The sequence below is a fragment of the Peromyscus eremicus genome, chromosome 9 (genome assembly GCF_949786415.1).
Source record: "Peromyscus eremicus chromosome 9, PerEre_H2_v1, whole genome shotgun sequence".
Lineage (NCBI taxonomy): Eukaryota > Metazoa > Chordata > Mammalia > Rodentia > Cricetidae > Peromyscus > Peromyscus eremicus.
The window spans coordinates 111,613,223-111,633,043 of NC_081425.1; the positions used below are offsets into that span (position 1 = coordinate 111,613,223).

The following is a 19,821-nucleotide window of genomic DNA, read 5'->3' on the forward strand; positions in this document are numbered from 1 at the left end:
TGAGGTTCCCTAACAAGACTCCAAAAAGTCTTCTCATCATATTATCAAATAGCAATATTATAAAAATCTCAAATTATGGAGATGGCAGTATCTCATTAGAAAAAATTTAGGGTCTTAGAAACTCCAAGAATTGTTTTCAGAATTCCATTTTTTTTTTTCATAAAGCACCAAGACAGAAAAGGCAGTAGCTAACTCAAAGGGTCCTTCAAGGAAGGAAAGGTTTCGATGGTAAGATCTGAAAGTTATGAGTCGTGGGAAGTTCTTTTGACTATAAACAGTATTTCCAGATATGTCAGGAAACTTCAAAATTACTTTTAAGTTATGTATTAGACCTGAGTGCAAAGTATATTCCTCATATGTAAGGCCAAGATATTAGCCATGGTTTAAGCCAAAAGGAAAGGGAATATGTTCAAGTTTTCATATACTAATTCATGTCCTGTACATTGAAATAATATTTATGTGCTGCCAAGATGGCTCAGCAGGTAAAGGCACTTGCTGCCAAGCCTGACAACCAGAGTTCTATCTACATGACCTACATGGTGGAAGGAGAGAACTGACTATTGCTAGTTGTCCTCTGACCATGTCATGGATACATGCAAATGCACACTCATGTGTACACACACACATGCACGCACACACACACACACACACACACACACACACACACAAATGTAATTTTTGTGCATTCATTTTCAATAAATTATAGGAAGTCTTTAATTTCTTTATTTCTGCTTTGACCCAGTAGTCATTCAGGAGGGAGTTGTCCAATTTCCATGAGGTTGTAGGCTTTTTGTTGTTTTTGTTGTTGAAATCCAGCTTTAATCCATGGTATTCTGATAGGATATGGGGGATGATTTCAATTTTCTTGTATCTGTTTAGACTTGCTTTATGTAGCTGGATTTTTCTTTGAGCCACCAGCTCACAAAAAATGACACAGAATTCTGAAAGCTCAGCCTATAGCTTAGGCTTGTCCCTCTAGCTCTTATAACTTAAATTAACCCATTTGTATTCATCTATATGTTGCCATATGACTCATGGCTTTTACTTCTCTTCCTACATGTCTTACTTCCTTTGTATCCAGCTGGTGACCTCCACCTTTCTTCTTCCCTGAGACTTCTCTGTCCCCAGAAGTTACACCTAATATCTTCCTGCCTAGCTATTGGCTATTCAGTTCTTTATTAAACCAATCACAGTGACACAACTTCACACAGTGTAAAGGAATATTCTGCAACACTTTGTGACTAGGTACGTGATTAATTTTGGATAATTTCCATGAAGTGCTGGAAAGAAGGCATATTCTTTTGTGTTTGGGTGAAATGTTCTGTAGATATCTGTTAGGTCCATTTTGATTCATAACATCTGTTAACTCCAGTATTTTTTTGTTTCGTTTTTGTCTGGATGACCTGCTCTACCGAAACAATAAAAGGTCCAGCCCAGGGTCCATGGAAGAGTCTAACAACCAGCTGAGGATTCTAATCTGAGAGATATCAAATGAATCTAAGAACATTGAGTTCTTTAGTCCAGTCACTTTATTCTTCTCAGTCAATTCTATCTACACAACTGTTTTTGTTCTCATACTTAGCTCCTCTCAGTCCCTTCTCTTGTTCTCTCATGTCTACCTAGTTCTTTCCATCTCCGTCCTCATCTTTGTTCTTCTCAATCAATTCTCCCCACTGCTCTCAGAGAACTAGTATGTATACCCACACAGTAATACTTGGTAAAGCAATGCAGGCTTGAAATTTTCAGGGTTGCAGAGAGAGGTGATAAGGATCCACACATAAAGCAATAAATGTCAGCGTCCAATTACAACCCAAAAGAGGAGTGACTAAAGAGGAGTTCTCTGGTAGGGTCAACTAAAGGCTAAGATCAATTAGTGAATCTAGGAATAGCACCTGGCTGAGGAGGAATTAAAACTTAATTTGCACAAGAAAGAAGCTTGGCACCTATCACCTGCCTGGCCTTGGCAGCAATCTCCTTGGGTCAGTGGGAAGTAACTACCTTGACTCAGTAACTAGCAAGTGACTAAAACATCATCCCAGGAATGTGAGCAACCTGAGATGAAGGTAAGGAGTTGAGGATTTAATTGCTAATCGCTATTTTATCTTATCTGTAAGTAAGATGAGCTAATGTTTATCTGCATTTGTCCTTGGATAAAAAGGAAATACTTTTGTCTGGAGAATGGCCCTGGCCAGATTTATGTTAATGAACAATAAACACAGCTGGGGACAGTTGTCCAATTACCCCCAAATGTATAGGGAAAGTTGTGCCCAAGACTGAGATGCAATCATGAGATTACATGTACACGTAGCATGGAGATGCACCGTAAATGGGGAGAATCATAGCTGTAGCTACAGTTTTCCTGCCTGGCCCACAGTCAGGACAAATCTCTCACCTGCCAGTCCCACAGCCGCTCAGACCCGACCAAGTAAACACAGAGACTTACATTGGTTACAAACTGTATGGCCGTGGCAGGCTTCTTGCTAACTGTTCTTACAGCTTAAATTAATCCATTTCTATAAATCTATACCTTGCCACGTGGCTCATGGCTTACCGGCATCTTCACATGCTGTTTGTCATGGTGGCGGCTGGCAGTGTCTCTGACTCAGCCTTCCACTTCCCAGCTTTATTCTCCTCCTTGTCCCGCCTATACTTTCTGCCTGGCCACTGGCCAATCAGTGATTTATTTATTGACCAATCAGCAACACAGTTGACATACAAACCATCCCACAGCACATAGCTGTCATTGCACAAGAAGTTTACAAGAGACAGCCAGTTCATTCAAAAGGCAGTAATTCCATAACGCCTTGTGTGATGGTTTCCTCTAACAGAACCCTTAGGTTGACCTTCTTAACTCTAGTTGTCACTGCTGTATACTCCCATGGACTTTTGCTACCAGCGTCTCTCAATACTGCCCGTTGGTGAAAGTGGAGTATTGAAGTCTCCCATTATTAATATGTGACGTTTTGATATGTGATTTAAGTTGTAGTCATGTTTGTTTTATAGGTGCCTTGTGTTTGGGACATAGATGTTAAGAACTGAAATGCCATCTTGGTGGATTTTTTTCCTTTGATCAATATAAAATATCCCTCTCCATCTCTTTTGATTAATTTTGGTTGGAAGTCTATTTTGTTAGATATTAGGATAGCTATTCTACCTTGCTTCTTGGGTCAGTTTGCTTGGAAAATCTCTTTCCAACCCTTTACTCTGAGGTGTGTTTCTTGTATGCAGCAGAAGAATGGATTCTGTTTTCATATCCATCTGTTAGCCTGTGTCTTTTTTTTTTTTTTTTTTCGAGACAGGGTTTCTCTGTGTAGCTTTGCGCCTTTCCTGGAACTCACTTGGTAGCCCAGTCTGGCCTCGAACTCACAGAGATCCGCCTGCCTCTGCCTCCCGAGTGCTGGGATTAAAGGCGTGCGCCACCACCGCCCGGCAGCCTGTGTCTTTTTAATTGGCCAGTTGAGTCCATCAATTTTTGGAGAGATTTTAGTGCCAAGTGATTGTTAATTCCTGTTACTTTGGTGGTGGTTTTGTGTGTGTGTGTGTGTGTGTGTGTGTGTGTGTGTGTGTGTGTGTGTGTGTGAGAGAGAGAGAGAGAGAGAGAGAGAGAGAGAGAGAGAGAGAGAGATTCTCTTCCTTCAGTTTTGTTGGTGTGAAATAATGTATTGCCTGTGTTTTTGTGGGTATAGTTAACCTCCTTGGGTTGGAATTTTTCTTCTAGCATCTTCTATAGGATTTGTGGGTAGATATTGTTTATATTTGACTTTATTATGGCATATTTTGTTTTCTCCATCTATGGTAATTGAAAGTTTACTGGGTATAGTGGTCTAGACTGGCATCCATGGTCTCTTAGAGTCTGCAGGACATCTGTCCAGGTCCTTCTGTCTTTTAGAGTCTCCATTGAGAAGTTGGGTGTAATTCTAATAAGTCTACCTTTGTATGTTACTTGGCCTTTTTCCTTTGCAGATTTTAATATTCTTTCTTTGTTCTATATGTTTAGAGTTTTGATCATTGTGTGGCAAAGCAACTTTCCTTTTCCGTCCAATCTATTTTGGTGTTCTATAAGCTTCTTGTACCTTTATAGGCATCTTCTTTAGTTTAGGAAAATTTTCTTCTATGATTTTTATTAAAAAATATTTTCTGCTTCTTTGAGTTGAGATTTGTCTACTTCTGTTCCTGTTATTCTTAGATTTGGTCTTTTCATGGTGTCCCAGATTTTCTGGATGTTATATGTTAGAAATATTTTAGATTTAATATTTTCTTTAACTGATGAATCTATTTCTTCTATCGTATCTTCAGTGCCTGAGATTCTCTCTTCCATCATGTGTGTTCTATTGGTGATGCATCTGTAGTTCCTGTTCACTAACCTAGATTTTCCATTTCCAGAATTCCCTCAGTTTGTGTTTTCTTTATTGCTTCTATTTCCATTTTCAGGTTTTGAACAGTTTTCTTCAACTGTTTCTTTGTTTTGTTTTGTTTTTTCTTTCTTGGCTTTCTTGGTATTCTTTAAGAGATTTATTGATTTCCTCCAAATTTTTGTTTGTCTTTTCTTCAATTTCCTTAAGGGAGTTCTTCAGTTCCTCTTTAAGGATAACTATCATCTTCATAAAGTTGGTTTTAAGGTCATTTTTTTTGGACTTCAGCTGTGTTGGAATGTTCAGGTCTTGCTGGCATAGGATAGCTGGGCTTGGGTGGTGCCATATTACCCTGGCTGTTGTTGATTGTGTTCTTACACTGGTATCTAGGCATCTGGGTTTGGGATGATTGTAGGTCTCGGTGCTGATTTCTGAGTTTGTCCTTGTTGGATAGGCATTTTGACTGGACTTCTGGCAGCTATACTAGCTTGGCCTTCGGTACAACGAAGGGGTCTCTGCCTGAACTGGGGAATGGGATATGGTTATGAGGGTACTGGGGATCGAGGCCACTGAGTGAGAAGAGGAAGTCCACTGGCAGGCCACCTATCTACGGTTCTGGAGGCTGATGTGGTCTCTGGTCCAGCAGGGAGTCTCTCCTATCTGTTTTTTCTGACTTACTTGGCCTGCACTGGGCAGCAGAAGTCCACCCAAGTTGAGGCTGGAGGCACAGAGCAGGAGGGGATGGCAGTAGGGCCAGAGAGGGGGCCAGTGGAATGGGTCTTTGGGAATGGAATCTAGGGAGTGGGGCAGTTCTGCTGGCAGGCAAGTCACTCACCTGTTCTTCTGACTGGTGTGGCCTGGGCCTGAGCAGTGGACATCAGCCCGAGTTGGAGGTAGACACATGGGGGTAGAGGGGGCAATGAGTGTTTGGGAACTGAATCTAGGGAGTGGGGCAGTTCTATGGGCAAGTAGGTCACTCCTAAAAATGCAATTTTTAAAAATTAAAGAAGAAATAATAATATTTATTTGTGTTAGCATCTGGAAACTTACAGTAATAGTCTTGATTCCATCTACTGTGTTCTGCATCAAGAAGATAGATGTGAGGCCTTTCTGGATTGCAGACCTTTCATTTTTCCCTCCTTGCATTCATTATCTTCCATATATCTATAATTTGAATATATTTGGTATTAGTAGTCAATGCTGCTGAAATTTGTTCCCTTATAAGCCAGGCATTTGTCTGGAAAGGGTATTTCTCTTTTCAAAGCTCCTTTTAGGTTGGCTGTGGTGACTCACACCTGAACCCTCAGCACTCAAGAGGCTGAAATAGGAGAATTACTGTGACTTCAAGGCCATCCTGGGCTGTGGGGAAACTTTCTTCCAAAAAGCCTCAGCAGTAAACAGATAAATTCATCTAATTAAAAACTGCTTTGGAACCGGGCAGAGGTGGCGCACGCCTTTAATCCCAGCACTCGGACGCAGAGCCAGGCAGATCTCTGTGAGTTTGAGGCCAGCCTGGTCTACAGAGCAAGATCCAGGGCAGGCATCCAAACTACACGGAGAAACCCTGTCTCAAAAAACAAAACAACAAAAAACAAAAACAACAACAAGAAAAAAAAAAACCTGCTTTGGGTTTGGGCCCTGCAGTTAAGCATCTTCAGATCTTCACCAAGGGACTCCAGCCAGAATCAGGCAGTTATGGCGATGACCTGTGCAGCTCATGGCTAACTAGTCAGTTGCAAGGGCAGTTAGTTAGACAACTACAGTTGGAACAAATGCTAAAAGTCAAGACTTTTAAATTCTCTAACACATAATAGAGGAGGTGTCCCCATTTGTCATTGTCAGAAAAGGCCTCCCCAAGGAAGAGTGGCATCAGTTAGCCAGACGGGCAGCCAGAGGGAACTAGCGTGAAAGGGGAACTAAGGCAGATGCAAGTTTGATGCTTTTGAGGTTCTTCATGAAGGCAGTGTGCAGAAATATTGGATTGGGTAGGGAGGGTAACCTCTCATGAAGGTGTGCAGAGCATTTGTTTCTCCATCAGAGGGGACCCATTGCAGGTAGGGCTACAGTCACACTTGCTGGTAACCCATAAAATTGAAATCAGGTGACTCATTGTCATACTTCTGTCTCTTGGTCAGGAATACAACTGGAGGAACTACCAGCCCAGCCAGATGAGTGAATGTGAGCTGCAGATGCTAGCAAGCCTCCGTCGGCAGCAGAATGAAGACCTGGAAGACACTGGGGCTCCTCATGGCCTGAGTGCATCCCAGGTGGACAACTGTAATGTTAGCATCAGTACCAGCAGTGATGACACAACCACATGGAACTCTTGTCTGCCACCTGTGAGTCCTGCACCTTGCATCTACTCCCTTGCCTTCAAAAGAAGCAAGCCCATTTCTAACAAATCCCAGCCTTATCTAGGGAAAGTAGAGTCCAAATGAGTCACCCACCATGAGAATCATGCAGAGCTCATTCTGAGATAGTCTTTTAAGGGAGAGACTGGTAATAGAGGATGCCATTGTCTTACACTCTCTTACACACCCTTGGAGATGTGTGTATGATGATTGATTGTCTTAGTTCTCTTTCGTTCTCACAATAGATGAGAACCAGGTCATTTATAAACACAAATACATGTTTTGCTTAGTTCTAAAGTCTGGAAAGCCCAGGGTCAAAGGACCTACATTTAACAAAGATCTTCCTTGTGCATCATCCCATGATAGCAGGGAGAATGGGGTGGGGATGGGGAGTGGGAAGCAAACTAGTGAAAAGGGGATCAATGAATCTTTTTATCACAAACTCACTCCCACAATAATGGGATTAATTCATTCATAAACACAGTCTTCACACTCTAACCACCTCTTAAATATCCCACCTCTCTTCTCCTTCATGTAGGCAATTAAGTTTCTGATATATGAACTTTGGAGGGGAGGGATCCTCAAATCACAGCAGTACCTGAAATCATGCAGGGCTCTGACAGTTCCTGCTCCTAGCACAAGCCTTTTGCCACATAAAAGAGACTTAATATTTTCAATGAAATACTTATTAAATGAATGAACAAAGGGAAAAGACTATAGACATGCTAAGTACTGTTCACCTACGAGGACAGAAAAGAACCTTCTGTAGAAGTCACTAGATGTTTACTAGCTCCTCTGTGTCTGAGGGGCCATGATAGGAGCTACAGATACCTTTTTCAAAGGTATACGTCCCCATGTGTTTACATGTTAAAACACATTAGTATAGCCATCTCCCTCGCCATGGCCTAGTAGAGAATGAAACCTAAAATAACTTTGACTCAAGCTCATACATAGCTATATAAAGCTGGGAATGTAGCACAGTGTTTGAGTCCTTGCCTAGCATCCTGGCATCCATCTCCAGCACTGATACACTTTAATAAAGCTGACTTTTCATCATACAGACGGTCTGCAATCCCAGCTAGAATAACAAGATACTGTCTCTGAGTTCTACAGTGCCGACATAGGCTCCTGACCATCTCTTGCCTGCTTCCTTAGGTGCCATCTGGAAATAATAAAAACTTAAAGTGGGGGATGGAGAAGCAGCTCATCATTTAAAGATACTCACTGCTCTTGTAGAGGACCTGGGTTTGGTTTCCAGCACCAATATGGTGGCTCACAGCCATCTGTAACTCCAGTTCCAGGGAATTCTGTGTGCTCTTCCGGCCTACACAGGCACCAGACACACATGTGGTACACATACAAACATGCAGACAAAAAATCCAAGTACATAAAATAAAAATTAATAAATCTTTAAAATTTTTAAATTATGCTTTAAACCTACATAAATATTAACTTCAAATGTGGTAGACATAAGTTTTATATATTTAACAGATATTCATTTTGCGATCTGCTTTTATCTTAAAACCAGGTTTTCCAGGTCTCTAACATCTTTGTAGGCCTTCCATGTTTCAGCAGTCCCTTTATCATCACATGGTCACATGTGTCACCTGAGTCTTTCCAGCTGGCATTAGTGTTTCCACTTCGCAGTGAGAACACTGAGGCTCTGTCTGTTTCCCTGGTAACTCCTGCTATAAGAGTTGTTTGTCACATAGGCGCTACAGACATCCAGTGGAGGACGAGGCTCCTGAGCTCTGGAGAGAACATGCAAGTCATCACGGAAGGTGAAATCAAATAGACTCCTAGGAGATGGCAAGGGGGAAAATCACCACCAGTGTTCACTTAGTGCCTATTATCTCCTTCTCCTCCACCTCCAGCTTTCTCTTGCTTAGTTTGTGGTTTCATTAGACATGGATACATATAACTCTTCAAACAGCCTTGGTGCTGGACAGTATCTACCACCCAGAAAAATACCTATGTCCCTGTGACCTTGGCCACAGAGCATCCTTGCACCAAAGTGAAAAATCATAAGGATTGGGTGCAGACAGAAGAGAAGCAGTGCCTTTCTTATAGAATATTCCTCAGAGAACAGTGGCCTCCAGGTGGAGCTCATTTTGTCAGGAAGTGGCCCGGAGACCAGCAGTACAGAGGGCAAGCTGAGGAATGATTATTTATGGACTGAGAAGTCTGAACTCTTGGTTGCCCTGGATACCAGGTTCTCATCACTGTCCTGTTCTGGCAAGAACTGAAGTCTCCTGCATGACAAGTACTCTGCTCTAAAAGCACACGGCCAAAAATAACACCATTAGTAATGAACTTAATAACCCCTCTATTCAGCCAAATGAGAAATTGAAAAGTCTATTTTTTTAGACAGAAAAATTTGAAAATCCTACCTTTAGTATTCATAGGATATGTTTATTATTTCATCAAATTCAGTTTGCTCCAATATTGGAACTATCAACAAATGGGAAATTGCATTCCGTAATGAAATCTGCATCCTTCTGCTCATGTGGAGTTTAAATAGAGCAATTTACAAGTATTGTTTCAGCCTCTCTGAGAGCTCACACTTTTCTCCTCAGAAAAGGTGCGGAGATGGTGAGAAACAGAATGAAAGGCTCCTGGTGTCGCCACAGGATGCTGCCCCAATTTTGTCTTGGTGAACGGTGCTACCCTCCAGTGGCCCTCTAGCCAGAAGATTGGAAGACATTGCCCCTTCTCCCACATTTTCATTCTCCTGTATCCATACTGGTCTTCACATCTAAGGCTCTTCTATTTGTTTCTTTTTCTAGCTAAGATTTTTAGATTTATCTATTTTATTTCATGTGTGTTAGTGTTTGGCCTGCATATATGGATGCTCACCATGTGCATTCCTGGTGCCCTCAAAGGTCAAAAGAGGATGCCCGATCCGCTGGAACTGGAGTTATGAATGGTATAAATCACCATGTGAGTGCTGAGAACCCAACCCAAGTCCTCTGCAAGAGCACCAAGTATTCCTAGCTGATGACCCATCTCTCCACCTCTTTGCTTCTTAATCCCCACTGCCTAACACCACAGACTTGGCATAGTGTTAGTCATCTGAATTTCTTCAGCAGTACCTCATCATCTTCTCACCTCTGGTCCAAGTGCCACAGGCTGTGGGTTAGGAGCACTGGTTCTGAAGTCATAGTGTGGAGAATCAAAGCCAGCCTGTTACCTTGTAAAGCAACTGGTGCTGAATTTGAAACATAATAAGCACTTAGTAAAAACCTTGGTTTTCAGAGATGACTGGGGTGTTAAGAACACTCACTGCTCTTGCAGAGGGCCAAGCTTCTGTTCCCTGCCCCCACCTCAGGAGGCTCACAGCCCCCTGTAACCTCAGCTCTCGAGTGTCCAACGCCTTCTGGTCTCAATAGATACACACACAACACATACCCACAGACATACACACACAAACAAAGTAAATCGGTTTGTTTTTTTTTTAATTTAGTTCTCATTTTTCACACTAGACCTTTGTAAAGCCCGGGCATGCTCTGCTCTCTTCCCTATGTAAAGTGCTTCAGTGGTTCCCTGTGGCCTCGAGTCCGGCACAGAGGACCCCTGCACTCTGAGAAGTGCCCCCATCCAGCTTCTCTCCACCCCTCACTCCATGCTTTCAAAACATTTGTAGCTCCCTAGCTGCACTGTGTGAATATCTGTGTACCTTGCACCAGATTATCCCTCAGACAGCTCCAGAACTTTCTGAGATTCTACTCCAGGCCTCACTGTAAAGGCTTACTTTATGCCCTAGAACCAGGGATACCTAACTCCTAGCCCAAACTTGCTCAATTCTGTCACATTCATTCATTCTGCACCTTTTTTAGTACAATGTGTTGGGAAGTGGGCTGGGTGTTGGGAACAAAATTTGTCCTCATCTTAAGATGTTCACAGAGACAAGGCTCTGTGATTCAGGATGGTGAGGGGCGATAAAACAAAAATCTGTGGGATGATGTAGGAGGAGCAAATTAATTTGGCTTCTGAGTACCAGATGTGCTTTCAGAGGAGGCATCGGTTAAGTCAGAGTTCAAGAACGCTTATTCATTTACACATAGACAAAAGGTAAGAAAGAATTTCAGACTGCAAAAAGGAGCAGACACGTCTGTGGAGGTGAGTCTAGAGCCCTCCTTAGGCAAGACACCCTTCTCTTCAGACCTCTGCCTCTCCTTCAGCTCACACAGAACTTGCAACTCGCCATTCCTCCCTAGCCCATCCCATCCAGCGTACGCACAGGAGAATGACACACTACTCCAGCCGCACTGTGTCACCTGGCCATCACTGGGGGAGGCCCTGCCCCTGCTCCCTGCCAGAGTGCTCTTCATGGCACTCCTCCCTTTGAGATACGCCCTCTTGTTGTTTTATTTGTTTGTGTTTGGTTGTTTCTGTTACCAACTTTGCTTACACATTGGCTAACTTTTTATTAAAGAATTATTTTACATTAATTCATTAGTGAAGGGTACACACCATGGCACAGGTGTGGAGGTTGGATGACAGCTTGGGAGAATTAGTATTTTTCCACCATGACAGTCGAAGAGATCGAACCCAAGTTATCAGGCTCATGACGAGCACCTTTACCTGCTGAGCCAGCCCCTAAAGAATTTATTTTTAAAGTGTTTTACAATTCACTGCAAAACTAGAAGTTACAGAAATATCAAATAAATGTCTCTCTCCTCACATACATTCAGCCTCCTGCATTTTCAATAGGTTCAACTATAGCACTTAGCAGCATTCAATAACCATTGTTACTAGTGTGCTCAGTCCTGGATATAAGACCCATAAAGACAACCTGGCATGAGGCAGCACAGCTGGTTGTCATTCATTGATTAAATGAAGCAATCAGTAACATGCACACTAAATAATTCCTTTTTACTCTAAAGTAAACTGGTTTTCATCAGCTCCAAAATACACATCAGCTTTGTTTTGCTTAAGTAAGTCTTGAGTGGCACATGCAATATTTTATGTTAAATATTGATACTAAACATTCAGTATACACCTTGAGAAGCTCTCCCTCTGAGCAAGGCTTTGTGAGCAATTGTGGGCACAGGAGATTTAGTGAGGCCACATCCAGTACCTGTGCTGATAGGAGGATTTCACAGATGCTGCGTGTGGAGCTAGAGAAGAGACATGGAGTACAGTGAAGTCTTTAGCAACAGCTATTGTGTTTCCACAAGCTCTGATTCCCCAGCATCAGTTCTGAGCATTGTGTACTGTTTAAAAGGTGTTTAGATGTAATAAATTAGTCATTTAAAGTGTAATTAAATGTAACCATATTCTCTTCCCAAATTGGCTTTTGTAGGCTTCTTAAGCTAAATAAATCAAGGCTACTGAGAAATCCATTGGCCTTTGACAGACAAATTTTTCAAAGTTACTAACTTGAACCCAAATTCAATTAAAACAATACTTTACTACTTCTGTGGAAACCTGGCTATAAGTAATCGATTTTGGAGGCATTCTGAAAGGAGTAACCCTCATGAGATTTGTTCCAAAACTGGGTTCTGTGAAACCTTGGGAAGGGAACTAAGACTTGGTTACAATGAATTTTGAGTGAATGTGTTTCTGGTTTTGTTTGGCAGTAGCATGAAACCGTTCCCTTCATGGAGTGTGGGTGTGCTCATATGCATGCACACATGAATATAGTTTTGTATGATACCCAAAAGAATATAAAGCTGTCCTGGGCCCAAATCCCACGTTTGTCATTTACTGGCATTGTAAAATGGATTCACCAAGTGCTTTCTCATATTGCTGTCTGCCAAGTTCCCAAGCAAATGAGCCAAGTTCCCAAGACTGGAACCTGCTCCTCTCAGGGATATTTCTTCAAGTTTTCTAGAGCACTTCCCCTTTCCATGGCTACTAGAGCTATACAGGTGGGCCAGGGCCGTGCAGGTGGGCCAGCAAGATACGCTGTGCTTGTTTGGTTGTGCTTGCACACTGGTGTCCACACTGCCCGCCACCCACAGAGTGTTGCTGACAGCCTTTGGTGGTTTCCTTTTTTAGTACTTTATTTCTGTCCCTCCATGAACCTAGAGTCAAGAAAAGCACACCTAATATGCATGCTGTTCTCTGAGTAGATGCTTCAGAGCTATTATTCCTCCAAATTAAAAATCCTCATACCATAACCTAATATAATATATAAGCCTTCTCAGCTTGGAGAAAGGGGGTGAGGAGGATTTAAATGCTCATCTTATGCATCCATCAATATGGCATATTGCAAAGCATAATATTGGAGAAAATGAGGCAAAATTCACTTAATAAAATCCCAAGCATACGGTGAGGTTCTCAGACAAGTTATTTATGGCTTTGATTAACCTTGCAATATTATTGCCATTTTGAATAGATTTTACATAACAACATAAAGATATTGTCTGTACCTCTCAACACATCAAGATTATCTTATCTCTTGTTCTTTTATTTAGCCTTCCCTGCTCTCCCTTACCTTCCAGCAAATTGATCATAGGAAGTCAAAGCCTCTGGGTGGTGGTGATTTTATGAGTACCTCTTTCCTGGCACTAGGCATAGCAACAGCACCCCCAAAAGGACAAAGTCTGCCATTGCCAGACTTTTTCATGCATCTGCCAGAGCCTGTCTGTCTGTGTTTTACATGATTCCAGGCTGCTGTGCATACAAAACTGGCATTGTAAGTGTTTCCTACCTAATAGGTCCTAATTTCTTCTAATCTACAGACCTATTAGTTCCTCAGCTCTTTGAGAAATGCTGGGTTTGTTATCCTGGTAAACTAGGAAGGTAGGGATTGGCCATGCTAAGCTGTAGATAAAAATCTTATAAAACTATAGAAATGATACATGAAAACTGATATTAGAGTCATAGTGATTTCTGTGCTGTCAGAAGAAAATATAAAAATGTGTGAGTTGTTCTATGGCTAATGACTGTGAAAGTCATCTCACAATATAAACATTATTCTCAGAGTGCTTATTATCTATTATATCCTACAACAGTTCCAAGTTAAGCAGTGTGGTAAAAACTTACTGTCTTTAATTTTAAAAATATAGTGACATGCCCTGAGAGTCAAATCAAGTGAATTTAATTTATAATAATTGGACAGTCTCATATACTCCAGAAAAAAATGTATCTTGGGACTCTGGTTTTTTTTTTTTTCCATGCCATATACTGAATGGACCCTGCCATGTTGTTATTCAGAGCACTGTATTCCACATTCTGCATGAATTCCCAAGCTGCATTAAATAATACAAACAAACTAGTGTTGAGATGGAAAGCTGTGGAATCTCACTGAATGGGTACAGAGTCTGGCTCCACTGTTTGCTGGCAGGCATGATCCTGGGTTAATACTAGTATCTGAATGTCCTCTTCTAACAAATGGAGTTAATTATATATAGTTCACAGGCTTCCTGTGGGGCTCAAATGAGATAATCTCTCTCAAGAATTAGCATGGAGTAAATGCACAGTAAATATAAGTCACTGCTGTTGCTGTTGTGGCTATTTGTAGACACTGGTAAGTTGCCGCCATTATTGGTATTGTTGTGGTTACTTGTAGGCATCAGTAATGGTCTTTCAAATACTTACAGTATTCTACAGAAAAGGCTGGATTCTAAAATCAAACCTTAATTTTATTTTCTATCACAGGTACTGTCACAGGATGTTACCTACCAAAAAATAAATTTATTGCTGCATATGTAGAGAAACACAGTAGGGAGGGAAAATGTCTTCTTCACTACCCACCTAGATTCATGGCTAAGGATCTAGAACAGAAGACAGATTAAAGAAAAGCATACAAATTCATTCCATATAAGGTTTTAATGAAACAAGAACCCTCAAAAATAAATGAAGACCCAAAGAAACAGTTAAACATGTATTTTCCAAGAAAAATGATTAAATGCATATTGTCATGCTAGATTTGACAGAGTGGAAACTCATGGAGAAATATGATTTGAAAAAGGTGATAGGATCTATTGGAAATATACTGGGAGAACTTAGCAAGGCCTTTTGATGAGTTTCTTCCCTATGTTCTTGCATCTTCAGAAATGAGGGTTTTCCAGTCACGTATAGGATGTGATGACTTGGTTCAGGGGCAGATCACAAAGTCCTGCCTAGGTTTTATGAGCTGCCTGAGAAGTAAGAAGTCAGGTAAAGGTCAGGAATGAGTAACCTTGTTGCTTCTTCTGTTTCTCAAACGCAAGATACTAAATGTGGGGTAGTGAGACTTAAACCTCATAAAATCCACTTGGTAACATTTGCCTTCAGACAGACAGCCACTGACCCTCCCATGTCTTCATGTCACCAGTTTTTACTGCTCTGAAAAGCTTCTGCTGAATGTTTTCAAACATTTATGAATTGTTATTGGCTGTGCTCTTCCCCCTTGTATCACTGAATCTATTGAACATTATCTAAACGAGCAAAGACAGAAAGGGGCAAGCCCACATCGTTCACAGAGCTGCATCACACAGTAGGCACTTCCAAGGAAGGAAAGACAGCATCTGGAGTAAGGCTTGGAATTAATGATTATAAAATTCAGGGGTGGATATTTGCCTGAATATCAGAACTATGGTGCTCAGAAAGTTTTGGAAATGCGTGTGAAAATAAATAAGCAGAAGTCTATTCACTGGCAGCCTCCGTGCTGCTGAACTACTGAGTGAATACCAATGAATTTATTATTGGGAATAATTTTCTATACCAGTGTGAGTTGATCCAGAGAAGCAACTCGTTAGGCCTTTTGCTTGCTAATTTCTCTTGCTATGAAATAATAAAGCCTAAATCATCAACTAAATTTCACTTGCAAATTTCTGGAAGTTTGATTTCTCTGCTGAGATCAAATATGGCTTATGACATCCTTTCTTTCCACTGTTCTCTCAGCTGTTGTTTCTTGTTACTGAAATGGTGATGCATCAGTCTGGGTGCACTGAAATTCACAGTGCATCACAGGTAGCCAGGCTAGGTGATGTGATCATCACACAGGGTATTTGATACAAATCAAAGGAATACTTGCAAGAGAGTTTATGCTTATGCATTTCCATCACCTGTGTAGTTAATCTTTTAGGACCCCTTAAAATAAGAACTATGTGGGGAATAAGGAAGGTAGTCTCTTTATGTACAGCCACACTGCTAGGCTTGGCTGTTGGTCAGCACTGTAAGGCCACATTCACTGTGGGTAAGAAAGCCTTAACATCAACCTCCCTTGGAACAGAAGTAACATTCTGAATTCAATTAACAAAATGCATGGCAAATTCCAACTTTTAATAAAAGAAGAATGCCAAAATAAAGTAGTTTTTCATTATTATTAGCCACATAATTTAGAATTATGGTCAAAATGGAGTTTGTATTAGCTGTAACATACTTTTCCCCCTTTATAGACCAAAGAGGAAAAATCAAGTTTCATTACTGGCATTAGTTTGCTTTTTCTGGCGTTTTTTTTTTCCTCTGCTTTGTTTTTGTTTGTTTGTTTTTAGTTGTGTTTCAAATAATAATGAAAGGTTTATTGTGGGAGGAAATTTGAGAAAATCTTGTTTTGCTGTCTCTAGAAATAGCAACAGTATAAAAACTCCACAAGAAGAACTCTCTAATATGTGACCTTTATTTCCATCATAGATGCTATTGAACCTTATCACAGGCTATTAAAATAGCCTGCATTTATTGTTTATTTCACCCTGTGGTATGCTGAGTCTCTCAAGGCCTTCGTCTGTGCTGTGAAGCAAAGCCAGTCCTTTCCTATAAATGGAATATCAAAAATGAGATATCAAAAATGAGAATTGTTGATATCAAAATATCGAAGGGAGAATTAGTGCAACAGTGTGCCCTGTGCCGACTGGTGCCTACCTCACAGGTGCTTTTTCTCTTACAGCCTGTCAACCAGGGCCGTCACTATCAGAAAGAAATGAATCCACCTTCTCCATCAAATCCTCGGTAAGAATCATCAATAACCTACATGGTTTTGATTTAAAACTTTTTACTTGGAAGGTTGTATGTTATTCTTGGTTATATAAAATTTATCTGCCAAAATTTTGTTGTTGTTGTTGTTGTTGTTGTTGTTGTTGTGTTGTGTTTGCTTGGAGGTTGCTTGGCTTGGTCTCAAACAAAGTCTCAACATGAAATAGCTGTCCTGAAACTTGCTGTGTAGATCAAGCTGGCCTTGAACTCACAGAGATCCACCTGCCGGTGCCAATGTCCAGCCAGACTTCATTTCTTTTGATATTTTACTTCATCTGCTTTTCTTATTCAAACTGTGTGGTAGTGATAACAATCCACCTATGTTCGAATACCTGGCTGCAGGGTTTCAAGCAAGTCATCTAATGCAATTCAGGCACAACAATTATTTCATGATATTTTGAGGAAGTTCAAAAAATAGATGAAAAATTCTTAGCATAGTTGTTAGCACATGGCAAACTCTTTCTGAGCAGTAACTTACTCATGATTTTCATAAATATGCCATTTTATAGATATCAAATGATGTCTGGGGCATATGGAGAATGAGTATTTTATATGTCTTTAAATTTATCAAGATGTCTTATTCAAGTTCAAATAATTCACTTTTTTCATAAATTCATAATTTTGTAATCTCAAAATATGTGATACTTCAAATATACTATTGTTACCTGAGTCACATGTTAACATAATTTTAGGCTGATAGGAATAAACAAGTCTGAATTTGAGCTTTAAAAACACATAAGATAGCCATTCCTGGAGAGGCTAAGACAGGAGGATTGCTACAAGTTTGAGGGCAGTCTGGACTACATGGTGAGTTCTGGACTAGCCTGGGCTACAGATTAAGATAATGCCTCAAAAAAACAAACCAAAAAGGGCATAAAGTATTATAATACTACTGCTCTCTCATGCATACTTATGGAAGCTAGTTTATTCAGATAAATCATTCCTTCATTACTGTTTGCTATGCATAGGGGGTTATTGGAAGCCAGTAAATCTCGAGCTCCATTGTCTCCATCTCCATTGACAGGAATGCATCTCTGATCCGTTTGTGAGTTGCCCTGTGAAGTAGACTGATATCAAGGAGAGCACATTCTGGGTCCAGAGCATGGTCTGTTACATCATGTTTGAGTTCCACCCACGGTGTCTTGCAGCAAAGACAATTTTGCTAGTGTTGAGAGAGCTGGGAAGGGAGAGAGAGAAACAGGAGGCATTTGTTCAGTTAGAATACCATGTTGCATACTAGAAGAGAAAGACAGGCAGGGTCCCTTCTCTATCCCTGCTTGCAGCCTCCTTTCTGCTCCATTCTTCTCTCTAAACACAAGCTCTCTCTATGTCTCATTCCAAATATGGCTGTCTGATGGCTCTTGAGTTTATATATTACATTTCAGTCTACCTATGGAGGCTAACAAACTATATCTGAATCTCAATTTCTACTTCCTAGGTTTTTGGGGGGGTTGTTTGTTTGTTTGTTTGTTTTTGTTTATTTGGTTGGTTGGTTGGTTTGGTTTGGTTTTTCGAGACAGGGTTTCTCTGTGTAGCTATGTACCTTTCCTGGAATTCACTCTGTAGCCTAGGCTAGCCTCAAACTCACAGAGATCATCCCCTCCTGAGTGCTGTGACTAAAGGCGTGTGCCACCACCACCAGGCTACTTTCTAGTTTCTACTTTCAAGGTGATTGGCTTAGAGTGAGTAGACCAAGTATCCACTTCTGGTCCAGTCCACAAGGAATAGTGAGCTAAGCCATGGAAGAGTACTAACAAGGCTCCTGGGAGACCATCTACGTGGCTTACAGGACTTTTATTAGAGTTGAGAATATTTATGACATGAGGAGAAATTAGTACTCATCCTTGTGTTCCTAGTCCATGCACCTGATATGAACTTTGAAGAGTTATCACTATCACAAATAATGAGTTTAAAATTGAGAGTAGAATTTCAGTGCTTATAAAAAGGCATTTTCATATTCATTCATAGACAGGCAGATAGGTGATGTCACTTAACAACCTTGCCTGATAAATTCCTTTTCTATATGCAAAAAAGCTGGAAATACAGCTTTAATCCTAATTATAAGAACTGAGAATTTGTAGTTTGAACAAGCGAGAATGGGAGTAAGATATCCTAGAAAGTAGAGCATTGACTTCAAAAGAAGTCATCATTCACCCACTAACCTGGTAAATTATCTCAGGCAAGTCTTTTACCCTTTCCAAATTTCACATCATAATACAAACCCCTCATGTGTAAAAGAAAAAATGAGAGCTACATGCCATCTGAGATTAGGTCCAAACTTAGGATTCTCGGACTTCCATGAGACTCATTCCCACTATGCACTATGAAGGGTCACGTGATTTGTTTTTCTTTCACTAAGCTGAAGAAAAAGAGTCATAAACACTGGATGAATGATTGACATTTTGATGGGACAGTAAGTAACTCTGACTATTCCTTTTCCAGGTTGATTTCAAAAGATAGAATACAAAAAAAAAGTTCACCAACAGAATAGATACTTTCTCTGCAACCAAGTATTCATTCACTTAGGAAAAACTACTTTAAATTTCTTCATAGTAAAATTTAAAAGAAAAAACAATAAAGAACAAAAGTTGTTTTCAACCCCATTTGCTATCAGGTAATCCACAGTTTCCTAGAAATTATTATATACCTTCAAAAACACTGCAGCTTTTGTGGCTTGGCTCCTGACTCATAAATTCTGCAGCCTGGAGAGCTGACAGAAAGGCATTATTGGACCATAAACATAGAGGATGGTAAATTTTTGAGATCAGCATTATTGTCATTTAAAGTGGGATAGATTGATTCATGTGATACATGTGATTTCATTTCAATTGGTGGCTAGCATTATGGTTCAGATTTGCATTTATTGTGTTTCTGATAAATAATACCCCATACTTTACATCTCAAAATATAGGACTTTAAAGTTAGAAGGACAGATAACTAATATGAAAAGAGATGTGAGAAGCTATCTCTGATTGCACCCTCTTGGATAAAAGAACTTCTAACCTGAGTCCTAGATGGGAAGTTCTGTCTAGGGAGAGTCTAAGCAGTACCTAAAAAGCAGGCATTAGGATGATCATAATCACAGCAAGGGCATCATAGCAGAGACAGGAAACGTGTATCTATGCCCACTAAGAGCACAGCAGGATGTGGCCCTGTGACAAATGTTCATATTAACTCCAGTGAAATGCTGTAACCACTCCAAGCATCTATGA

At 40.5% G+C, this 19,821-nt stretch overlaps 1 protein-coding gene across 8 annotated transcripts in view; it reads left to right on the forward strand.

Moving 5' to 3' along the window:
- Cfap20dc (CFAP20 domain containing) overlaps positions 1-19,821 on the forward strand; it is a 240,785-nt gene that overhangs the window by 179,587 nt on the left and 41,377 nt on the right. For all 8 annotated transcript variants that reach the window (XM_059274241.1, XM_059274239.1, XM_059274238.1 and 5 more), the window contains 2 exons: positions 6,488-6,691; positions 16,524-16,585. In XM_059274241.1, coding sequence (XP_059130224.1) covers positions 6,488-6,691; positions 16,524-16,585 — 266 coding nt within the window. The remainder of the gene's footprint in view (positions 1-6,487; positions 6,692-16,523; positions 16,586-19,821) is intronic.